At 42.9% G+C, this 25,128-nt stretch overlaps 1 protein-coding gene across 1 annotated transcript in view; it reads right to left on the bottom strand.

Annotated features, from left to right (window-relative positions):
• Window positions 1-2,030: 2,030 nt before the first annotated feature.
• The window catches only part of ALG14 (ALG14 UDP-N-acetylglucosaminyltransferase subunit), a 90,015-nt gene continuing 66,917 nt past the window's right edge, over window positions 2,031-25,128 (bottom strand). Inside the window, exon 4 of the mRNA XM_080802220.1 lies at window positions 2,031-2,678. Within this exon, the coding sequence (XP_080658346.1) occupies window positions 2,448-2,678 (231 nt within the window). The 3' untranslated portion in view covers window positions 2,031-2,447. The remainder of the gene's footprint in view (window positions 2,679-25,128) is intronic.

Here is a 25,128-nt window from a genome sequence, read left to right as displayed (position 1 = left end):
GCACCCCTTTGCTAGTGTGACCTTGAGGACCTGAATTAGCCATAACAACAACACACAGCCGGGCAGGCGCTTGTTTACCAAATAATCCAGAACCGAGCAAACCTCACTCTGAATGTGTGCATGGCAGTCGGAATCCAGGAAGATAGTCCTAAATTTTTAGTGATATAACACACATGAGACTTTTTTCCTCTGACCTTCCAGGCTAACCACTGCTTAAGTTAAGGCTCTGCAGAACATCTGGGACATACATTTCTGGAAAAAATGATGGCATCTTTTCTAACAACTCTCCATGGCCTAAGCACTGCACACTCCAGCCTGACAGGAGCCCCCACAGCAGGATTACCTGTTGGGGTCCGGGGAGCGGCGCTGGCGCAGACAGGCACGAACAGAACAGAACACAGTCCAATTTCATACGTCAACTATTTACCTAAAGCCACTTAGGAACAAAGTGCAGAGCAGAGCAAAATGCAAAGGGGAAAAAAGGTACACGCTGTTATCCCCTAAAAAAAAAATCACTTTCTCTCTAGAAAAGTAGAGAAATGTCTACTAGAGATGTCACCTGACATTCCAGGCCTTTCCATCAATGGAAGCAGGGGCAGCACCTAACGTTTGACGATTAAAGTTAAAGCACACAACGAACTACCTCCTGGCTGCCCCACGGCCACTGAACCAGACAGCAAAATAGTTTCCCTGTTCTGAGAGTTTTCTCAGCCCAACACCTAGGAAAATGTCCTAGTGACAGATGTGCTTACTTTATCCAGAGAAGATCTACCCAAAGAGCAATAAAAGCTAGATCAGCCTCGGCACGTTCACCGTACAATCTCTCAGGCAGTCATGCATCTTCACGGGCACTCCCTCTCTTCATTTGTTTCTTACCATCTAGTAGATGTACATCATACTTCTGAAACAGATTTAAGAGGAGAAAATAAAAACCTCAAATGCTGCAAGAGGTCTTCTCCCTGATAAAGAAGAGAGCTTAGAAGGAGGGCACGGAATTCCCATTTGTCGAGGAGCTGCCGGCCCGCACTCCGTGTTGTATTTCTGTTGGTAGTCGACAGCGTAGCACAGATTCTCAAGCAGGACCAACAAAATAATTTGTGGGGATCGGTGCAAAATAAAATGCGGGTCCCTTGTTCCACGTCTCTTAAGAAATCTGAGAGTGACAGCAGAGTATGAAAGCAAGCACAGGGCCCCCTGAGTGTGGGTCCCTACGTGATGATGGCACAGGCCACAGGCCCCTGAAATGGGCTTCCCTCACCAGCCAGGCTGCCGGGGCTGGAATCTTGGCTTTGACATTTACTGGTCATGTGATCTTAGACAAATCATCTGTAACAGGGGGATAATAACTGTAACCGAGTTGTTATTAGGATTCTGCGAGTTAATATTTGAAAAGTGATTAGAAGAATTCCTGGCATATAGCACGCCCTCAAATAAATGTTTAGTATCAATATATTCTACGGAGCCTAAACATCTCAAAATGCCAGGGATGACGACAGCCTCACCATTGTGAATTTACTAAAACATTAAAAAAAAAAAAAGTTTTGAGAGTTTGGATTCCTGAACCACAAAATCATGTTTTTAGTACTATGACAGTGGCCACCTTTTAATTTATTTTAACGATTCAACAAGAGATTTCAAACAATCTTCTGGATTGAGAGCAACGACTCACAAAGCAAAACTGAAGAATAAAAAAAGATCCTGGTTTATGCTCATGGCTCTGGAAGCCTGTGGAGTGCAACTTGTCATGAAGCCCATGTAATATGACTGCTTCCTTTATGCTCAAAGGATTCACTGGGGACTTTACTACTTCCATACAGGAAACAGAGCCTCCTGTATCTGAACAAAAACCAAGAAATATCTTTCTTTTCTTTTTACAATGCAGAATATTGTAAAAAAAAAAAAAAAGCTGAAGAACAGGAAATGTTGCTAATCATACTAATACTATATTTAGCTGTAGGAAAAATATTACTAAAATAAGTCAGACGATAACTTGCAGGTAGTGATAAAAAAAAAGAAATTCGGGGCACAGAGGCATAAATACTTAATGGTTTATTAATGTTTGTTTTATTTTTAATTTAATTTTTAAAAAAGAATTTATTTATTTGAGAGAGAAAGAGAACACACACGTGTGGGGGAAGGGGCAGAAAGAGAATCTCAAGCTGACTCCATGCTGAGTGGGGAACCTGGCATGGGGCTCAATCTCACCACCCTGAGATCATGACCTGAATCTAATGCTTAACCAACTGAGCCACCCAGGCGCCCCTTAATGTTTGTGTTATAAGAGCACCTTCAGTCTCCTTACTGGATTATTTACACATTTTTTACTCTTCACCACCAATAATTCTCAGGACCTGCAGAAGCCTTTACAATAAACATGTAGTTTTTTCTATTCCAGTTATAATAAATATGGTTGACTGCAAAATTCTAGAGAAGTAGGCTGTCATTTGTCAAACAACTCGCCCGAGGTACACAGACTTGGGATACTTTTCCTTAAGAGCCGGCCACTGAACAATGAAGTAATCGGAGAGGTGAAACAGAATCTTTCCGGAGAGGGATAAATGTTCTACTCGGCAGATGCTTTCAACATAGACAATGATCACTTTCTTTATTCCTAGTATCCCAAGGAGAAGGGCAGATATGCAGATAGGAACACATGTTCCTGGTCCATTACACAACACCTTAAAAAAAAAAAAATTGAAGGTCAAATTAACATAACACCAATCTAAATGAGGCATTTAAAATGAAAAACAGTCACATCTTAGAAGAGATTTTTTTTTTATTATTCTAACCCTTGAATTATTCCGTGTCAAGATCTAGTATGCAGCAAACACATGCACTCAGGAGCCAGGCAGGGCTGTGTTGCTGGCTCTCCTGCTTACCAAGTGTGTGGCATGGGGCAAATAGCTTAACTTCTCTGGGCCTGAGTGGTGTATCCCGTGCTACCAGAGGTGTCTAGCACAGCCAGACCTAGTGCTCAGCCAGCGTTCATTGGACCTGTGTGTGCTGCTCTTCTCCAGATGTTTTGTGGATCTTGAATGTCACACAAAAACACAGAAGACAGATAAAGTCAGCTATGAGTCATTGTTTTCTCATGTATCAACTTGTTCTTACTGATTTTTTTAAAATCATCTTTCTAACAGCTGGAGCACTGACGTGTAAGATATATAGGAGAAAAAAAGTCTTTAAATGATTACGTAGAGTATCTTTGTGGGATATAGAATCATTTTAGGAGTTCAATTCAACAAATGGGATATTTGAGAGAAGGCTACAAAACGAATGATATTTTCCTCCAGAAAATTTAATCTGTGCTTGTGGTCCAGAGAGTTTAATGCTTTTGAATTCTGCTAATTTTTATAGAAAGCCACTGGTTAAAAACAATTTAGTTGGCAAAAACAACAAGAGAAATAAAAATTCGACTCCTACAGTGACTGAAAAGAATTTTAGAAGTCTTTTAAGAAAATGAGAGGAAACCTATTTCACAGAATTGTTGGTAAGGTAATTTATTATTACTTTCAGAGAAAAAAGTATTTGCACAAACATCTTAACCATATACTCATACAGATAGACTGAATTAGTAAAACCTAACAAAGCATTTTTTTAAAGTAGGCTCCATACCTAGTGTGGAACCTGACCCGGGGCTTGAACTCATGACCCCGAGATGAAGACCTGCATTGAGATCAAGAGGCAGATGCCTAAGTGACTGAGACACTGAGGTGCCCCAATAAAGCATTTTTTTATACCACAAATTATAAAACAGGAGAGTTGTGGTTGTCTACGTATGCCTGTTGGGCATTATCTACTACATCACGTGATCTTCCCAGAACAAAGTCCACAAAACTTATCAGACATCAAGAAATCTTAGCGTTGAAAGGGTCCCCAGATACACTGCCCCACCGTCTTGGCATTTCAGATTCTCCCCGATGGACAGACAACCTGTCAAGGCTGTAAGACACGGCCAGGGCTCTTAAGGGTTTGATACAAGTTATCTCACCTAGGCTCCACCCATCCTGGAGGCATGACGACCTGGCACACCATTCACAGAACTTTGGGAAGAGAGAAGGTAGCCTGCTTCAGGTGAGAACCAATCTTTTTTGTGCCATCCTTAAAGTGTCTACCTACAATTTAACTCCCTGTCTCTATGAAGAATTTTTGTCCAGTTTTTCTTGAATCACCAGCTACTAAGCTGCTTTTCAGACTAGTCTTCTTTAATCCCTATTGAGTTGCCCCTAGAACCTTTCTTCACAGACCCCCAAGGCAGGGAACTAGAAAGAAAATGGAACTGAGAGTCGGGAACAGGGTTCAGTCAGCTTGGGCAACAACAGTAATGAGAGTCACCACCTCGGCTCCCACCACCACTCTTTATCAACAACTCACAGTGGCCAGGAACGGTCCTAAACATTTCACATGCATCATTTCAATTACTCCTCACAGCAATCATTTGAGGCAAGTTTTATTGTCCCTTTTGTAGAAAAGGAAACTGAGGCACAGAGAGATTGGGCAAGTTGCCTTATCACACATTTAGAAGTGGAGGAGTTCTTTGTTTTTTTTTTTAATTATTATTATTTTTTTAAAGATTTATTTATTTGAGAGAGAGGGAGAGACAGAGAGCACAGTGGGGAGAGGTAGAGGGAGAGAGCAGAGAATCCAGAGCAGATGCCCTGCTGAGCATGGAGCCTGATGAGGGGCTCCATCTCATGACCCTGTGATCAGGACCTGAGCAGAAATCATGAATCGGATGCTTAACCAACTGAGCCAGCCAGGCGCCCCAGGAGTGGAGGAGTTCTAGTGCTTCAGTCACTTTTTCTCTTGTGACTCAGTTACCATATACCAAGGGAGACTGGGCTGAATGACCTTCCCTGTCAGTTCCATGATTTTTTTTTTTTTTTTAAAGATTTTATTTATTTATTTGACAGAGAGAAATCACAAGTAGGCAGAGAGGCAGGCAAAGAGAGAGGGAGAAGCAGGCTGCCCGCCGAACAGAGAGCCTGATGTGGGGCTCGATTCCAGGACCCTGAGATCATGACCCGAGCTGAAGGCAGAGGCTTAACCCACTGAGCCACCCAGGCGCCCCCATGATTCTTTTTTTTAATTCAACGATGTTAATTTGCCTCTAGTGTTGTCTTATGCCTAAATTACAAGATTGTTCTGAATCCTTTCAGGGTTTAGAATTCCAAAAATCCTATTAATGCAAGGTTTCTCAATAGTGGCATTATTGACATTTTGGACAGGATAATTTTTCATTGTGGTGGCCTGTCCTGCACATTGTAGGATGTCTAATAGCATCCCTGGCCTCTACCCACAAGATTCCAGTAGTCAAGACAATTAAGAATGTCTGCAGGCATTGCCAAATGTCTGCAGTGGGGAGTCACTGCATTAATGTGTTCCCTAAACCCGGGATTATTTGTTGCTTTTCTCAATCTTTTTCTCCATTGTACAGAATAAAAGAAAACCTACAGCTTGTAAAGATTACTTGTTGGGTCTTCAATGTCACAGAAATATTTTCATGTTTGTTGCTGTTAAAAAAATGTACATATCCACATGTGTTCATCTCACTCTCTGTATACACAAACTGCGAACACCCTGATAGAAATGTCTGTATACAGGCAGGGAAATGACGGGGCATTGGTGGGAGATGTATAGCAACCTGCTATAGATCAGAAGCAGAGACTGAAGATAAAAGTCAAAGTTAAAGGTATTCATTTGTTTATCTCTGTCATATCTCTATTTTGAAGCACCTTACTATATTAAATCCTAGGTATGATAAAACCATAAATCAAGTATTTTAAAAAAGGAAAAATTAATCTCAAGGAAAATTTAGGCGAAGGAAAGCTATCTTCATTAACCACAGGTTTTAATTCCGAGTTTTATAGACGCCTAGGCAAACACATTTAAAAATTGCGGATTATGGAGTTTCCGCTATTTAATGAAGCGGATCAGAAAGTCTTATTCCAAGCATTGAACAAAACAGAAGTAAAAAAAGATCTTAAACAATGTTACGCAATATAACGGTTGACGATGTCTTTTAAATTTTATAAAAAACACAGAAATAATCTTTATATTTTTATTTCTTAAATGGACATTATTGATCAATGTGGAGGGCCTTGCTTTTATTCTCTCTTCTCCTCACTACCTTGTAAGCTCCTTATGGGCAGGGTCAATGTCTAGGACTATTTATATTCTATACCTGGAACAAAAAAGGCAATCACTGAATTTTTCTCAAAGGAAAGAGTGGGGCGTAAAGGAGGAGGGAATCCTTCTTTGTCTATTGTATATGGAGTCAAATGCTTTATTTGCTACACTGAACTCTGTAACTCTGTCATATGCACTTATCATAAACACAATGACTGTTAACTGACAGCTTTAAAAAAACCATCCCCCCTAAAAAAAAAGCCCTAAAACCAAAACAAAATCCCAAGCATCCCACATCCATTTGCCTTTTCTCCAGGGGAACCACTGTATCTGTCTCTCAACCTAAGTGCTGGGGTAGACTCCATACTCAACTCTCAGGAGAGGACCTATGACTCTAGTCTAAACAGACAGGGCATCAAATTTCTCTGACAAAAGTCATTTGTTCAGGGAAGAGCACCTCACCCAGTAAGAAATCACAAGATATAGTGGGACATTTGTTGGGGCTGCTGAGAGAGCAGTGTTTTTTCCTGCTATCCTGGGACCTTGGAGGGGGTAGTCCTGGCACCGTTAACATTTGTCTTGCTGCCATGAGAATGAAGCCATCACAAAGTAGAACAGAGTGGAGCTGAGAGATGAAGACAGGCCAGGTCCCAAAGGTGGCATTTATGATCCATGAATCCAGCTGTGCCTGAAGGAAACCAGATCCATCCCTAGACTTGCCAGGTATGTGAGGGAATACATTCCATTTTTGCTTTAGCAGTATGAATCAGGACTTCTGTCACTAGTAATAAAAAGTATACTAACTGACATAGCCCTTTATTTTGTCTAACTCCCTTACTAGCCTCTGACTATTTGCAGTGCCGGCTGGTAGGTGTTCAGTACGTGCCTGCAAGATGAAATAGCACATCAATAAATAAGCTTCTCTGAGAGTAGAAAATCCAAGAGCTGTACTAAGACTAATACAACTTATAGGTCTGGAGAACAGAAGGAGGTCAGGGCTAATATAAATATGAATCACGAGGGTGGATGAGCCGGATCAAGGATCAATAGTTACAAGAGGATCGTTGTTCTGTAGATTTGGGTCACCACAGGTCAAGTCCCGTTGGCTGAAACACAACATCAGCGTGTATGAAGAGATGCGGTTAACCTGGGTAGAGTCTGAACTCAGCTCCCATACACAGAAAATGGGCCAGGGCCTCTGGGGTCCTGGACTGGTTTGAAGATAAGAGACCATGAAGTTGAGAGTGAGCCAACAGGGAGCATGCGAAGGAGAGACTGAAAGCCAGATGGAGAGTCCGACTCTGCTGACTCTAATTGCAGGGAATGGACAGAGAGGCAGAATCTAACTCTTGAGGTACCGCTGGCCTGAAAGCCAGACTTTGAAACAGCCTTTTGCTGGTGGAGGCAGAGGCTGGAGAGAGCTCATGAACTGCAGGAACAGAGCTGCAGGGAAGGTTCTGTGGAGCTCCTAGGGCCCTGGATAAAGCTGGAGAACTGGAGCCCACTGTCACAGCTGAGTAGGCTCAGACAGGATGTCTCCATGGAGGCCACAGGTTTCAAAAGCAAGGCTTCTGTTTATAGGATATTGGCTCTACTTTCTAGACAGGTGAATGGGGAGATGTGGAAGGGAGCAAACACCGAGGTGTAGGAACAGTCCAGAGACACAGGGAGAAAAACAGCTTGGATGTAAGGCTTAATAGGAAGCAAGGTCAGATGAGGGGCTTAAGAATGTACCTTCTTATTTTAGAAAGATAAGAAAACCACAAGGTCATCTGACTTAGCCTGCCCAAACAGTGTGCCAAAGATAAGGAATCAGATGTTTCTTGTAGTCATCTAAGCTACAAAGATAGAGATCCTTAGGTGTGGCCAAGAGAAGAGTAATGGAAACCTCTGATAAGGCTATTTCAGCAAATCTTTGGGCTAAAATACAGGGCAGGGGAAGAGTGAGCCCAGGAGGAGGGCAGCTCCAACAGGAGCTGGGTGAGGTAGTGGGAACCAACGACTCTATGTGAACACGAAGAGCAGCGGGAACACACTGGTGGGGAGGGAGGAACTTACTGTACAGAAGAGTGAGTTCTTTCAACACCGGGATCGAAGAGTTAGAATTTGGGGTGTTTAGTTTGAAGTTGGTTTGGGAAAAACTACTTTTTGAGGACATGACAAGGGATAAAAATGATGGCACCATAAGTGTGCCCCTAGCCAATTTTCTTTTAAATACTTGAATAATTTTCAGCTCAATGTGAAAACTACAAAAAGCATAAAGAAAAAGAGTAATCCTTCCAATCGCATCAATCTGTTAACATTCTCTTTCAAAGAATGTCTTTATAGAAACATTTATATATTTTACTATAAAATAGGATCGTATGTGCACACACATTAATTGTGAGAGCTTGTATATAAACATTGTAAAGTTCTGTTTAGCTATAGTTTTGTGTGCTATACAAAGTTTTTTTTTTAATTTTTTTTAAGATTTTATTTATTTATTTGACAGACAGAGATCACAAGTAGGCAGAGAGGCAGGCAGAGAGAGAGGAGGAAGCAGGCTCCCTGTTGAGCAGGGAGCCCGATGCGGGACTCGATCCCAGGACCCTGGGATCATGACCTGAGCCGAAAGCAGAGGCTTTAACCCACTGAGCCACCCACGTTCCCTATACAAAGTTTTTTAAAAAAAATCCATGATTTTTAATGACCATATATACTTAATCCTATGGATATCTCATAATTCAATGAACTTTTCCCTTATTGGTAGAAATTTAGACTAACACTTTTTTTTTTTCCTGTTCTAAATCATGCTGCTTAAACATCTTTGTATATAAATCTGTGATTCTTAAGGTTTTAATTTTGCATTGCACTATGTTCCGGAGTTCTTGCTGAGGGAGAGGTTAGAAGAAACAGCTTCAAGGACTTAAGGAAGTTGTACAAAGTTTAATAAAACAACCGTCATGAATTGGGAATGGGCCATGCGGTGTTTTGGTTCTGCGCCTGCCTAGAATTTGTTTGAGCAATTTCTCACTGAACTGTGGCAGCAAGCAGAGCCCACCTCTCAGAGCACAAGTGAGACTCCTTTCTGGGCCCACTTTGTAGCTTGTGGACAGGCCAGTGACCCGGCCAGATGCTTCTGCCTAGATCTGACCAGGAGCTAGTGGTATAGAAAAGCAGCTCTGGAGGAGACACTTTTCTTGTGGCAAAGGTGCCATTGCAAGAGTCTCCTATCCAATTCTAGTCACGACAGTTGCCGTGTTCACTGTCTAGTAGTGGCGGCAGCACTGTCCTCCCAAACCAGCCCTATGGCCATGGAATTTTGGCCATGGTCCTAGGTGCTCAGTTCCTACCTGGTCCCTCCATGTTTTCTAATCCTACTGTATTAGCTTTCTCAGTAATCCTGAGAGCTCTTCTTTTAAGTTCCGAACCCAATTCCAAAGTGTTTGTATGTGTGTGTGTGTGGGGGGGGTGGTTTCCCTATACACAACACCAAGCAGTTTTTGGATACCAGCGGTCTAACTGAGAATTCAACTCAGTCTTGACATTTTCTATCCAGAGATAGTACCAGATCCCACAGGTTAAAGGTTCAGTCCTGCAAGACTGGCTCTCACCCCTCACTTCAGACACCAGTAAAAAGCCCCAGGCTGTTACCTGTGCTTCTGACAGACAGGCTATAGACTGGAAGTTAGAACAACCTCCTCCCTATGTTCTTTTAATTTGCTAGAGCCGCTTGTAGCACCAGGGAAACAATTATACTCACCATTTTTATTAAAGGATATGATAAAGGATATGAATAAACAGCCAGATGAAGAGATTCATAGAGTGAAGTATGGCATGCCACTCTCCACAATCTCCCAAATGTTCAGAAGTTCTCTGAACCCAGATCTTTGGGCTTCGATGAAGACCTCATTACATGGTCATGACTAAGTCATAGGCCACTGGCTGATTTAACCTCCAGTGCCCTCTTCCCTCCTCCAAGATGGGAGGGTGGGGGAAACTTGAAAATTCCAGCCCTCTAATCACAGGGTTGGTCCTCCTGGCAACCAGGACCCAAAAATCACCTTCATTAATATAACAAAAGACTCATTGATTGCCCTATCACAGGAAATTCCAAGGGTTTTAGGAGCCTTGAGCCAGGAACCTTGGACTAAGACCAAATACATTACGAAAAATATATATGGTCATTCAGATGACCAAGTGTGTATTTCTTATAAATCATAAAACTGTAGCTCTTCAGAGCCTTTCACTAAATTCTCTTTCTGTTTCTGTCAGCCAGAGTGGATTCTTACGGTTTGTTACCAAGAACCCAGACTGGTAGGGAAAGAACAAAGGTTTGAGAGTAGCAAATGCAGAGTTAGAGGAGGAGTGGATCATGTCAGAACAGGCCTAGGATTTGCTCAGGCAGGGCTAGGAGCGCTAAACTGTGAGCCCAGGAAGCAGACACAGTGAAACACAGATGAGGATGAGGCCGTAAGAAGGGCCAGGTGAGCAAGCACTCTGGTAGGGGAAGGATAGGTGCATGGCCTCATTCAGACAAGGAGGAGGGGAAGATGAGTGAGAGAACAGCTCAGAAAACTGGAGAGAGAAGCATCTGAGAATAATCAAGGGAGTGAGGAAGAAATTCCAGTTGGAGAGCAGGTGCTCTGTAACATGTGGCTGAAGAGGTTACTGTCAAGCACTAGAAGGCTGGGGTAAAGCCTGAGCAAATGCAGCGCCGAGGGTCCGAGAGCAGTGGAGGTGGACAGCAGGAAGGAAAAGGATGTGTAGCAGATGGGATGACGTATTCCTTGGCTCACAATACGTTACAGTGTATTTCTTCTTTTTTATGTATAGTTAATCATCTGAGTATTAACAGTTAAACAGAAACATCTAAATATCAAAAACAACGTGAAATAACCAAATAAAATCCTAAACACTAGAATCACCAGCTATTTATGGACCTCGAGGTCTCTTACAATTCCATTGCTAACACAGAATTTTCAGAGTTGTCATCATTGTGCATATAGCATTTTTGAGGTCTACTTTTCCAATTCGATCGCTGCTTTTCTTCCATGTTCTACATAGGCATTTGATGCTTCGCTGCACAAATATGCCAGGGTCCACCCGGATACTTCCCTACTTCTCCAGAACCAGGGAGAGCTTTCATCTTCTTTTAAACCATATAAAAAGGTAAGTAAATTATAAATTGTCTTTATGTAGGCTCATGTGCTCATGTTGTAAGGACACTGACTATATTGCTGGTTTCTCAAAAGATCAGTTACTTGCATCTTCCTTGGTGACAACTCAAAACAACTGTTCCTAATGTTAATTAGTTTCCTGGACCCAGTTCCAATGTGTACGTGTGTGTTTGTGTGTGTTTGCACGTGTGTGTACGCTTCCCCACATCGACAATGATCAGACACCATCTGGATGCCCTACTATTTTACTCCATTCTGACACTACTCACAGACAGAATTAGATTCCTCGGGTAAAAGGCTCAATCCCATAAAACCACCCTCCACTTCAGACACCAGTCACAAGCCCAGGATGTTATTGGTGCTTCTGACTGGCTAACAGGCTACAAACTGGAGGCTCCAACCACCCGCCTGAACTCAGGATACCACCTGCAGCTCAGGATACCACCTGCAAGTCCAAGTTGTTACCAGTACTTCTGACTCAATGGCTGTAAATCAGAGGTTCCCATGATCTCCTCCTTGGGTTCAATTAATTACCTAGAATGGCTCATGGAATCCAGAAAAATCCATTTACTTGACAGATTATGGATTTATTACAAAGGATGTTAAAGGATATGAACCAACAGCCAGATGAGGAAATATACAAGGAAGGTATAGGGAAAGGGCATGCCGGGCTTCCAGGCCCTGTCAGAGCTTGCCATTCTCCTCAAATCTCCATGTGTTCACTAACCTAGAAGCTCTCTGAGCCCCATCTTCTTGGGTTTTTATGGAGGTTTCGTTACATAGCCATGATTGAGTAAATCATTGGCCACTGGCAATGGATCGAACCTCCAGGTCCCCTCCCCTCCCTGGAAGTTGGGACTGAATATTCAAACCCTCTTATCACATGTCTGCCTACACTGGTAACCAGCCTGCATCTTAGGGGATTTCTAAAACAAAACAAAACAACCCCAAAACCTTTATTGCTCCCATCATTTAGATAATTCCAAGGGTTATAGAGGAGCTTTGAGTCAGGAACTGTGGCTGAAGACCAAATATACAGGGGAAATACATTTTGGTCACCTGAGTGACCAAATATACCCTTTTCTTCTAAATCACAATACTCCACAATGTAATAGAAAAAGAGCAGTAAACTTTGGTCCTGTGGGATCTTGCCCAATTGATTAAGTTCCCTACACTGACACTTCAACACTGACTACTCCAGTTCAGCCAGAACATTCTCACTCATACTGCATTCACATGATCCATCAAAAAGCTGGACAACATGGGCCAGGGGTTTACAATCACACAGACCTGGGCTGGCTGTCTCACAGCAATGTGACCAGGAACAAAATGCTCATCCATTCCATGGCTCAGTTTCCTCACTTATGGATTACTTCATTCAAGAAATATTTATTGAGCAAAGATAATATGCCAGGCACCGTTGTGGGTATTAGAGATGTCTTAGTAAAAAGAAGCCTGTGCCCTCACAAAGCGTACATTCCAGGGGGGAGACAGAAAGTAACAGATGCATGTATGAACATATAACATAAAGCAGGATAAGGAGACAGTAGGTATGGAGGTCAAGGAAGATGTGGGAGGAGGGGATTTGAGAGCAAATATCTGATGAAGTGGTATGGTCTTCCCAGTGAATCAGACATTGGTTAGAGCAAGAGGCAGGAAAGAGGAGGCAGATTTTGTGGACTGACTGTAAGTCACCGATGGCCAATGAAAAGGATTGGGGGGTTAGAGGGGTGGGTGCTTGAGACAAATTGTATTTTAACAGAGTTGTTAAACTCTGCTTCAGGGGTTTGACTTCTAGTGGCACCTACTGGAAACAAAGATACACAGGGCCAGATGACCCTAGTCTGATGTCCTTGTGGGGAGGCGAACAATAAGCTCTAAAGTATTCTCCTTCTTGGGGGTTTGTAGTGGTGAGGCAGAGAATGTTAGGGGCAGGGAAGAGTAATCAACTAGAAACAAACAGAACACAAGGAAAATAGCATCTATGTAATACTGTTATTGTAAGATTAAATGAGATGATACATGTAAAGCATCTAACTAACATAGTGGCCCATGGTGAAAATCCAGTAAATGGCAGCTATTATTATAATCCATCCAAAGGTCAAGTAGTGTAATTGTGGCATTTTTCAAACTCTTAAGAGTGTTCATACGGCTTTTCTTTGTCATAGGCATAGCACTGACTTGGCATGATTTATCCTACCCTTTAGAGGGTCCCTTGTAAGAGTAAACCCAACCATCCATTTTGGTCTCTTTATCTTCCAGTCATATTTTTTGCCCTGCCTGCTCCACTCCAAGTGACACCTGTGTAAAAAAATGATGGAAGGAGCCTGATGATCAGCAGTGGTATTTTCTGGATTTGCACAGACGGTAGATGACTGAAGGATTCTTGAATGTCCCTGCTCTGGGTCTGCGGAGCCCCAGTAGTGTACTTCTCAGCCTGTGGTGAAATGACCGTGAAAGCTGATGGCCACAACACAGTCAACAAGCCTGATAACATGATGAATAAGCCTGCTCTTGTTCATTTCAAAACAGGAGTTGGCTATTTTCCCCTTGCATGGGAAACTAGAATTCCCAACCTTCTGGTGACCTTCCTGATTTGTGGGTTTGGGTTTAGCAACACGGGTGCTAGCTAAACAGGTGGTAGAGACATGCTGATATCAGGCTCCAGTGTCCCCTCCACAACTCAGGGACACTCAGCTGTAGTTTCAGTGCATGTTAGTATGGTCCTGCAGACAAGGCTCCACACGGTTTGGCATTCTGTACATGATGACAGCCAACCCTTCCACCGTAAATGCAGAGTAGGCGAAAAGCACTCAGCGGTTGTCACGGGACACACTGGGTTGACATTTCATTGCCTTGTCCTGATCTCCCATCATAAAAAAAGTAAATACAGGGACACCTGGGTGGCTCAGTTGGTTAAGCATCTGCCTTCAGTGAGGGTCATGATCCCAGGGTCCTAGGATTGAGTCCCGCCTTTTAGGCTTCCTTGGTCCACGTATGGGTGGTCTAGTTAAGCCACACCTGCTTTGTATCGTTATTAAAGATCATTGTCAGGCTAAACCAAACATTGTTTTCCTAACCCTTCCTGGAAGCAGTTGAGGAAACTGAATCTTTTAGTTTTCCTGTTCTCAGGACCAAATGGTTAAGGTGACGTTTCCTGCCTTCTTGTTTTTTGCTTTGTTTTCATTGTATTTTCAACTGTCTGAAATTATTTTACAGAGATCTTTGAATTGTACTAATTCAGTATTTTTTCCTTTTGCTTTCTCCACGCCCTATACTCAGTAGCTCTCCCAAAAGCACAGATTGCTACTGCTAGATGCAGCCTCTGGGAGTCATTTAGTTCAATCCTCTCCCTGTTACCCGAGGAAGAAGGGCAAGACCTTGACCTTTACAGGCACCTACTATTGCCAGGCACAGAGCCTGTGTGGCCCGTTTTGCATTAATTACCTCACTTAAACCCTATAATTGCCTCTGAGGTGGGTGCTGTTATCCTCATGTTTTGGACAAGAAAACTAAGGCACACAGAAATCAAATAAGATCACACAGCCAAGACTCAAACCCAGCCTGGGGTGCTCCCGTCTACCATCTTGGTCTGGCACTGTCCTGCACCTGTCAACCAGATCTGGTGTTAGCTGGAAGTGGCTAAACGCCAGGTCGGCTCCAGGGCAGATATGACGCAGGGAGTTTAACTGAAAGTGAAATTTTGGCAATTGTTACTATAGCTTTTATAGCTTTAAAGGAGAAATTAGTGGCAAACTCTAACATGTCATTGGACTAGGATGGATTAGGAAAGCTTTTCAGTAGATTAAATAGGAAAATGGTAAACATTTTTAGAAGAGAAGGGAGTATCCATTCTAAACAGGAAGAACTGGCTTGATCAGAGCAATTATGTAATTTCTGACTTTCCTCAAGGCCCCTTTTTAACTAGATAAGTGATATTTTCTTCATGATCCTTAATTTTTTTTCCATGTAGCTATGTAGAAAATTTCTATCTTGGGGCACCTGGGTGGCTCAGTTGTTAAGCATCTGCCTTTGGCTCAGGTCATGCTCCCAGAGTCCTGGGATCGAGCCCCACATTGGGCTCCCTGCTCAGCGGAGAGCCTGTTTCTCTCTCTCCTTCTGCTTGCCCCTCCCCACTACTCATGCTCGCTCTCTCTCCCAAATAAATAAAATCTTTAAAAAAAAATTTCTATCTTGTTGAACTGAAAACTAGTCAGCAGTTTTCCATAGATAATTTATGCCCAGATTATTTTGGTAGTACAGGCATATCTTGTTTTATTGCACTTTGCTTTATTGTGTTTCACAGATACTGTGGTTTTTGTTTTTGCTTTTGTCTTCAACAAACTGAAGGTCTGTGGCAGCCCTGTGTGGAGCAAGGTTATCATTGCTGGTTTTCCAACAGTACTTGCTCAGTTCAGGTCTCTGTGTCACATTTGGTAATTCTTACAGTGTTTTAAACTTTTTCATTTTTATTATATTTGTTATGGTAATCTGTGATCACTGATCATGATGTTACTACTATCATTGTTTGAGGAACCATGAACCTTACCCATAAAAAATCGCAAACTTAATTGATAAATTTGCCTATCCCGACTGCTCTACCAACTGGCCATTGCCCTCGTCTCTCTCCCTTTCCTCGGGCTTCCGTGTTTCTTGAGACACTATGAAATTAGGCCGCTTAATAACCCTACCAGAGCCTCTAAGTAGTCAAGTGAAAGAAGAGTCATACATTTCTCCTTTTAAATCAAAAGCTGCAAATGATTAAGCTTAGTGAGGAAGGCATGTTGAAAGCCAAGACAGGCCAAAAGTTGCTGAACATTCAGCCAAGTTGTGAATGCAAAAGAAAAGTTCTTGAAGAAAATTAAAGGTGCTACTCCAGTGAACACACAAATGATAAGAAAGCAAAACGGCCTTACTGCTGTTATGGAGAAGGTTGTAGTGATCTGGATAGATCAAACCAGCCACAACAGTCCCTTAAGCCAAAGCCTGCACTGATGACTCTTTCCTGTTATACACTCAAAAGACAGGAACATTTGTAGGAACTGAGAGAAGCAATTCAATTCTAGTGAAGTTGTTTCATGAGATTTAAGGAAGAAGCCATCTCTCTAACATATGAGTGCAAGGTGACACATCAAGCTGCAAGTGATCCAGAAGATCCCACTAAAGTTAGTCATGAAGGGGGCTATGCCAAACAAGATTTTCTATGTAGATAAAGTAGCCTTCTATTGGAAGATGTCATCTAGGATGTTCATTGGTAGAGAGAAGTCAATGCCTGGCTTGAAGGCTTCAAAGACAGGCTGACTCTCTTGTTAGGTGTTAAAGGAGCTGGTGACTTGAAGTCGAAGACAGTGCTCACTTACCATTCTGAAAACCCCAGGGCCCTTAAGAATTATGCTACACCTACTGTGCCTGTGCTCTAGAAATAGAAAAACAAAGCCTGGATGACAGTACATCTGTTTATAACATAATGTACTGAACATTTTAAGCCCACTATTGAGACCTCCTGCTCAGAAAAAAAAGATTTCTTTTCAAAATATGACTGCTCATTGACAATGCACCTGGTCACCCAAGAGCTCTGATGGAAATGGACGAGATGACTGTTGTTTTCATGCTAACACAGCATCCCTTCTGCAGCCCATGGATCAAGTAGTAATTTCGATTTTCAAGGCTTACTATGTAAGAAATACATTTTTTAAAAAAAGATTTTATTTATTTATTTGACACAGAGAGAGAGATCACAAGTAGGCAGAAAGGCAAGGGGAAGCAGGCTCCCTGATGAGCAGAGAGCCCGATGCGGGGCTCGATCCCAGGACCCTGAGATCATGACCCGAGCCAAAGGCAGTGGCTTAACCCACTGAGCCACCCAGGTGCCCCTAAGAAATAATTTTATAAGACTATAGTTGCCATGGATAGTGATTCCTCTGATGGTTCTGGGCAAAGTTCATTGAAAACCTGGAAAGGATTCACCATTCTACATGCCATTAAGAACATTCATGATTCATAGGAAGAGTTCACAATATCAACATGAACAGGGGTCTGGAAGAAGTTGATCCCAGCCCTCATGGATGACTTGGCGGGCTCAGGACTCCAGTGGAGGCAGGAACAGCAGATGTGGTGGAAACAGGGAAAGGACTGGAAGCAGCAGGAGAGCCTGAACATGTGACTGGACGGCTGCGATCTCCTGATTGAACTTTCATGGCGGAGGGGCTGCTTCTTATGGATGAGCAAAGACAGTGGTTTCCTGAGCTGAACTCTACTGCTGGTAAAGATACTGTGAAGACGGTTGAAACGACAACAGATGATTTAGAATATGACACACACTTAGTTGATAAAGCAGTGGCAGGGTTTGAGAGGACTGACTTCAATTGTGAAAGAAGTTCTGCTGTGAGTAAAATACTATCAAACAGCATCACACGCTACAGAGAATTGTTCATGAAAGGAAGCATCAATCAATGTGGCAAACTTTGTTGTTGTCTTAATATTTTTTAAAAAGATTTTATTTATTTATTTGACAGAGAGATAGAGAGCACAAGTAGGCAGAGCGGCAGGCAGAGGTAGATGGAGCAGGGAGCAGGGAGCCCAGGACCCTGGGATTATGACCCGAGCTGAAGGCAGTAGCTTAACCGACTGAGCCACCCCGGCGCCCCTACTGTTGTCTTATTTTAAATTTTTTTTTTTAATTTTTTATTTACTTATTTGACAGACAGATCACAAGTAGGCAGAGAGGCAGGCAGAGAGAGAGGAGGAAGCAGGCTCCCCACTGAGCAGAGCGCCCGATGTGGGGCTCGATCCCAGGACGCCGGGACCATGACCCGAGCCGAAGGCAGAGGCTTAAACCACTGAGCCACCCAGGCGCCCCTGTTGTCTTATTTTAAGAAACTGTCAAAGGACACTTGGGTGGCTTAGTTGGTTAAGTGTCCAACTCTTGGTTTCAGTGCAGGTCATGATCTCAGGGTTATGAGATCGTGCCCTGCATCGGGACCCATGCTCAGCATGGAGTCTGCTGGTCCCATTCCCTCTGCTACTGCTCCTGCTCACTCATGCTCTCTCTCACTCAAATAATTTAAAAAAAAAATGTCACAATGACCCCAACTTTCAGCAGCCACCACCCTGGTCAGTCAGCAGCCATCAACATCAAGGCAAAACCCTCCACCAACAAAAAAATAACTTCTTGCTAAAAGCTCTGATGATGGTTAACATCTTATCAAAGAAGTCTATTTACATTAAGGTTTAGGCAGTTTTTTAGATCCAATGCTATTGCACACTTAGTAGACTATAGTGTCGCGTAAACACAACTTTTATATGCACTGGGAAACCAAAACAATTCATTTGACTTGCTTTATTTGGTATTTGCTTTACTGCTGTGGCCTGGAACCAAATCCATAACATCTTTAAGCTATGCCTATATGAAAAAATGGTTATGAATTTTTATAGAGGATTACCTGATTCCTTAATTCTGAGTCAAAAGGATATACAGAAGCACTTGTTTATGAGATACTGGTTGTGTGTGTGTGTGTAAGAGAGACACTCAGATAATGACACAAAGGCAAAGGATACTATTCAACAAACTGAGATGCATTAAGTAGCTGCAGTATCTTGTTGTGGTTAAACATGGTGCTACTCTGCAGCCATGCCCGGATTCCACACCTTGAATAAGCCTTCAAGATTCTCCAGAGAACATGTGCTTCACTCTGTGCATTCAGGAATTCACAAGTTATTGCCCTTTAGTGCTCCACCACACACCGATCAAAATCCTAGCAATGGTGTACCTGACACCATCAGTAACAGACATTGCTTGTCAAAATCACGGTGTTTTTTGAGGTTTTGATTGACTTCAATCTTTGCTGAGTTTTGTTATGTATGTTTGGCTGCACTAATGGCTCCCTCCTATTAGAGACTCAGAAGACAGCTACCTTGGTAGGAACTGAGAGAAGCAATGAGTTTATCCCAGTTCCATTCAGAGGGGACCCCTTTAAACCAGCCAGGAGAGAAGCGACTCTGCGGTAGTGTTTCTTAGCCTTCCACATCGCATTCACCGAGGGAGTCTTGCCCCAAGTGTATTCTTTCCAAAGCAGAATCTCTGGGTCCAGAGTTCAGGTCTATGCATTTTAAACAAGCTCCCACATTCTGGTGGAAACAGCAGCTTGTAAACCTCATGCCATCTGTATGGCTGATGTTCTTTCAAGATCAACAGTGGCTCTTTTGACTTAATTACAGTCTTTCCTCCTCCCCTAAACCCTGCTGAGGGCAGAGCTGGGCCCCAGTCCAGGCATCCTCTGTCGGGGCAGCAGGTTCAGGTCCTCTGTTAGGAGGCTTTTAAGGGAAAAGGAGGTGGGCTGGCGGAAGAATAAACCCCTATTTTGTGCAGTCTGGTAAAGAGGGCAAGTAACACACACCAAATTCTTTACTGGTAAAGCTTCCCAGGGCAAGACTGAAAATAAAATTGTTAGAGGTCCACTCTAGGGTATAAAATGGAATTATCTTCGCCAGGATTAAATCACACTTCCTGAGTCTGACCGAGCGTTTCCAGGGAGAATAAGCGCCGCGCAGCCTTTAATGCCACTCCTTCATTGTTGTTCCTGACTCCTGCCCCCACTGATTGTCCAGCCCATTCGGCCTCCCCTGCCAGCTCACTGTGGCTTGAGTCTTTCAAACAGAGAGCTGGGTCCAAAAACAAAACTGGGGCAATTTCTGGTCAGGGAAGATGTTAGCAAGGGGAATTCTAGAGACCTAGAGCAAGGCACTCACACACGTGACAGATGCTAACTTTAAATTTGATGTTAATTATAATAAAGTATGTTAAAATCCCTGTTATTGTTTTGTTTTTTAAGATTTTATTTATTTATCTGGCACAGAGAGAGAGAGAGAGAGAGAGAGAGAGTACAAGCAGGGGGAGTAGCAGGGAGAGGGAGAAGCAGGCTCCCGCAGAGCAGGAAGCCTAATGTGGGGCTCAATCCAGGACTCTGGGATCATGACTTGAGCCAAAGGCAGATGCTTAACCAACTAAGCCACCCAGGCATCCCACCCCCTGTTGTAGTTCTGAGAGCTACCACTGGCCCATCACTCTGGGCTGTCTCACCTGATTGTCTTTATTAGGAAATTTTTCCACAAACTCAGCAGTAACGTCCTGAGCTGAGTGGGTAGCACAGTATAATGATTACAGGGCAGATGCTGCAGTTTCAAACTATTTGGGTTTGAATCCTATCTCTGCCACTTAGTAACCATCAAACTTTGGGCAAGTCGATTTTTTTCCTTATGTCCCAGTTTTCTTAGTCACAAAATGCGGTTAGAAAATGGTAACTAAGTCATAGGGTTGTTGTAAGGATTAAGTGAGTTAATACATATAAGGAATTATAATGATGTCTGGCATTTTTCTTGGCACTGGGCAGGGGGAGGGCCTGGGAAGATGAACGAATCATCAGGGAGCCTATGATCTACAAACGCGGTGTTTCATTCAGCTCCTTTCACGTACTCTGCACAAAATAGGTGCACAAAAAAAGTCTTAGGGGGAGCTGGCAGCGATTGCTGATTCACAATTGGGTCTCCAGTGGTGGTGGGTGGTTTGACATCATAAAAATGCCTCAAAAAACCCTACAAAAAAACAACAATGGCTTTGTCATTGCTTCTACAAAGAAAAACAAAAACTTTTTATAACATGTCATTAGTTAAAAACTATCCACTCCAGTACCATGAAACTAACAGAAACGTTTTAGTCTTTAAACAGAGGAAATTACTTTTTTTCATTGCCTTATGTAATCGATTATAAAACTTAAAGTGTGTCTTCACCATTGATATGCCCAATAATGCTCTGCTATAAGGGCCACTGAGTGCTATTATGTTCGATCAGTAAAAAAATCTTTAGACAATATATAGATATAAAAGGGTGAGAGAAGAATATCATGGACTGTTCTAAAGTCATAAAATCATTCCCTTCCTTCCCCTTCCACTTTGCAAGAGTATTCACTGATCTTTTCTTATTCACAGTTTTTATATCTTTGTTTTAAAAATCCAAAAGTTCTTACAGCATCCTATTGAAAACAGACTACAAGGAGAGAGCCTGTCCCAGGGCCTGAATTCTTTCTAACCCAGGCAATTTTAGGCAAGAATGCAATTAAAAAGCACAAGAAAATAAAGATATAGCCACAATACAAGTAACATCTGGCTAAGTATCTGATTAAGTAGTTCTACAAGATCTGTTTTTTGAAAAAACTGGCTAGACATAATTGTGTATGAGGCAGAAGAGTCTACGACCTCCTCACATCCTAGAAAGCATGTGCCCCCAAAATGTCCCTAACACAGCAAATTCCTTTTTTTCCCTCTTTGCAGTCAGTGGAAGGCAAATCCCTAAGTTATACCACACCCTGCAGCTCTGACCTGCAAGGGGGTTCCCTCTCCAGCTCCCTCCTGGAGAGGGAACCGGGGAAGCGGTCTACCCCCTCTTACTGGCCAACTCCATCTCTCTTTTGACTCCAACTGTCTTCCCAGGTTGGATTCCTCATGTTAACCCTCTAATCCTGCTGGGGAAGGGCCTGTGGCAGCACTACCATTTGAAATCTTTTTAACTTTATGTACACACACACATATAAAAGATTTTATTTATTTGAGAGAGAGAGAGAGCGCTCCAGTGAACAAGATGGGTGGGACAGAGAGAGAAGCAGACTCCCCACTGAGCAGGGAGCCAGATGCAGGGCTGGATCCCAAAGGCAGATGCATAACCAACTGAGCCACCCAGGCACTACCTTTTTAACTTTAAGAAATGGTGTCTGATATATTTCTCTGTCCACATTCTCACCCAAACCCTGCTAATTCTATTTCTAAGGCCTCTTCAATCTGGCCCTACCCTTGATCTCCACTACCTGGGGTGAGCCTCTCAGCTGGTTCACTCAGAGCCTCCTACCCGTTCTTCCAGGCTCCCCTCCTCCACTCCACTCTCCACAGTGCTGCCACGAGACTTTTTCCTCATACAAACCTGATTGTGTTATCGCTTATCATCAAGGGCTTCCTGCTGCCCCCAATATAAAATCCAAACACCCTAAAAGTTCTTTCCTAAAACTCCTATCTGTATTGTTTCCCTTTATCACCGTGCTTCCAAGGCTCACCTGGATTATTTTCTACAGGAATAGAGAAACTCATGAGCATTGCTCAAGTTAATATAACAAAAATAACTGTGAGGAATCAAGCCACACATTTCCCATGTAATAATACCTGTTCGTAGCCATGTATTGTCCTTCAGGTACAGCCAGTTTTGTGGTTCTAAAGTAGACTTAATTGTTCTAAATACTTTCTTTGTCCAAATTAATGAGTTGGTGTGTGTGTGTGTGTGTGTGTGTGTGTGTGTGTGTGTGTATTTAACATATAAGCCAGGATTAGAAAAGATTTGGCCAGTGTGCTTACTGGAAATCAAAACTTGAGGACCAGTATTCCCATTTTTTTTTTTTTTTTTTAGACAGGAATGAGGAGGGGAAAAAATGACCAAATTAGGGCCCAGAAAGAGAAGAGAGAGGGGGCAACAAAGACAAATCAGACCACTGAATGACCAATTCTACTTCAGGCTGGTCCTGACCAAAGAAAGAAGTTAACGGGTCCTCATATTCTTTGTAAATAGTCACTTATTTCATTTTAGTTACCAGAGCCACAGTAAGAGATAGGTATCATTATCTGTATTTTACAGGTGAAGAAACAGACGGGCAAGATTTATTTTGCCTACTACAGTAATCATGGATGAAGTGTAATGCTCACAGTTAAGGGGGAAACTGCACCCCTCTGGTTCCCCTGGAGGCAAGAGCGAGGTGTCTTCTGTCTTCTCACTCAACCCTTCCCTGCGGAGGAGGAGTGGCTTGCCTGGGCAGTGAATTTAGAACAAACTCAGGATGCTCAGCCCTGGCAGGCCCATGGGCTTTTTCACTCTCTTCCAGCCTATCCGTCTTCCTTATCTATCCTTTACCCTGCCTGTGTGCTGAGTAGAGAAGAGAGGCAAGCCCAAAGTCTAATTCAGGGGAGAAGATTTAGTGAACCCATAGTGGCCAGATATAAAAGCCACATCCTCCAATCTGGCTTTTATCACTTGATAAAGCTAGTATTTTCCTTCCTATGTCATTTTCTCAATTGGTTGTGAACATTAAAGGGGAAGACAGAGGGCCATTAACTGGCTCCCTAAAAGCTAAACATAAGACACATGATAGGCCCTCAATAACTATTTGTTAAATGAATGAATGAATTTGTCCAAGGCCACAAAGCTAATAAGCAACAGAATAGAAACTTGTATCTATGTCTGATAGAAAAGCCCACGGTTTCCTAAAATTCCACCCCAGTGCCTCTTGTAGAATGTTCTATTTCCAGGTTTCAGTTCATGCTTCTGTATGGCTGCCGGGAAACTGGAAGCACCAGCATCAACCACCGTAAACATCCATGTATGCTTAAGACTTTAGCTGATAATCTGTCTGCAACAGTGGGCACGGATGAGCTCAGCATGTCTGCTTGCTGCTGGCTATGGCAGGGGCCACGACTGACTGAGCCCTGTAGGTACACAAAGAAGAGGGACCTGGAAGATCTGGAGAAGCTCCGAGGATGGCTCCCGCAGGGCATGGAACAGACAGGGAGGGGAGGCTGGCAGTGGAGCAGGAAGCAGCAAGCCCACCAAAGGGGCAGGGCAAGGGACTGGGGACCCAGAGAGAATGAAGGCCCAGTAGGGATTTGGGGGACTGGGGGCCAGGAAGGAGGCAGGCGAAGGAAGAATGGCCAGAGAGATCCCAGCAGAACAAAAGGCTGCAGACACGGGAAATAAAAATATGTCCAAACAAAGAAAATAAAGGGGAGACAGATAAAAGAACAGGAGTAAATCACCGGCTATGAAAAGCGCCACAAACTGATTTTCCATTTCATGTCAAGATGATGAAAAGTGAGAGCTGTTCTGTGTGCCAGTAGCCTTCAGGAACTAAGAAATAAAACACCCAGGTTGAAAATAGTTTGGGGAGCCAGAAGATGACAAGATTCCTCCTGCAGGCAAAAGTGAAATTAAAGTAATGACAACATATCCTTCCCCTTTCCCCCAATCCTCCCTGCCCCCTCCAGTCACAAGAGAGTGGGGAGCTGTCTGGCTGGCAACCGTGTATGAGCTCAGTGGGGACCCTGTTCAGGCTGAGCTAATATAGTTGCTTTTTAAGAGTATCTGGTAGAAGTCAGGATTGTGTGTTCACAAACACCATATAAAAACAGGGTCGTCTTTGCCTTCCAAGCAGTTTTTTTCACTCTGTTTAAAGGCCGGGCTGAGTCTTTTTTTCCCCTTGCTAGAGTGGCACACAAAGAATTCTCTGACACTCTGCCCCCACTGCAGATGAAAGGCTTAAGTGTGAGTGAAAGCAACAATGTTTAGAGTGACATTTACTAGCTGCAAACAGTGAAATCAGAGCGCTTCAGTTCACGCAGATTAAATGTCAGGCTTTAAACATTTAGCAGAGTATTAGCTATGGAAGTTTTTAAAATTTAGGATTTAGTTTTATATTGCAAGCAGCACTTGAGACATAGAAAAGAAAGGCTTCTTAAAGCAAGGAAACAATTGAACCATAAGCTAAATAAGGCTATATATTTTTAATTGAGGGTAAATTACTGAGATCAGCTCACCAAACCAGTGGTGCTTTGCTGTTCTTCACCATCCCAGATTAGTAAGAGGAAGCCGACATTCCCCACACTTCACATTTTGAAAGATAGACGTCAGAATCTCAAACACGGGAGTTTCTAGGCAGAGTTTTCCACAGTGGGTATAGATTTGACAAGCCCAAGAGTTTGCACATTACTGTTTCAGAATGAATCCTTTTTAATGCACCTAAGAAAGTTAGGAAAA

The sequence above is a fragment of the Martes martes genome (assembly GCF_963455335.1).
Source record: "Martes martes genome assembly, chromosome: 4".
Taxonomy (NCBI): Eukaryota; Metazoa; Chordata; class Mammalia; order Carnivora; family Mustelidae; genus Martes; species Martes martes.
The sequence above is the reverse complement of the archived record's forward strand: the minus strand, read 5'-3'. Positions and strand labels throughout refer to the sequence as shown.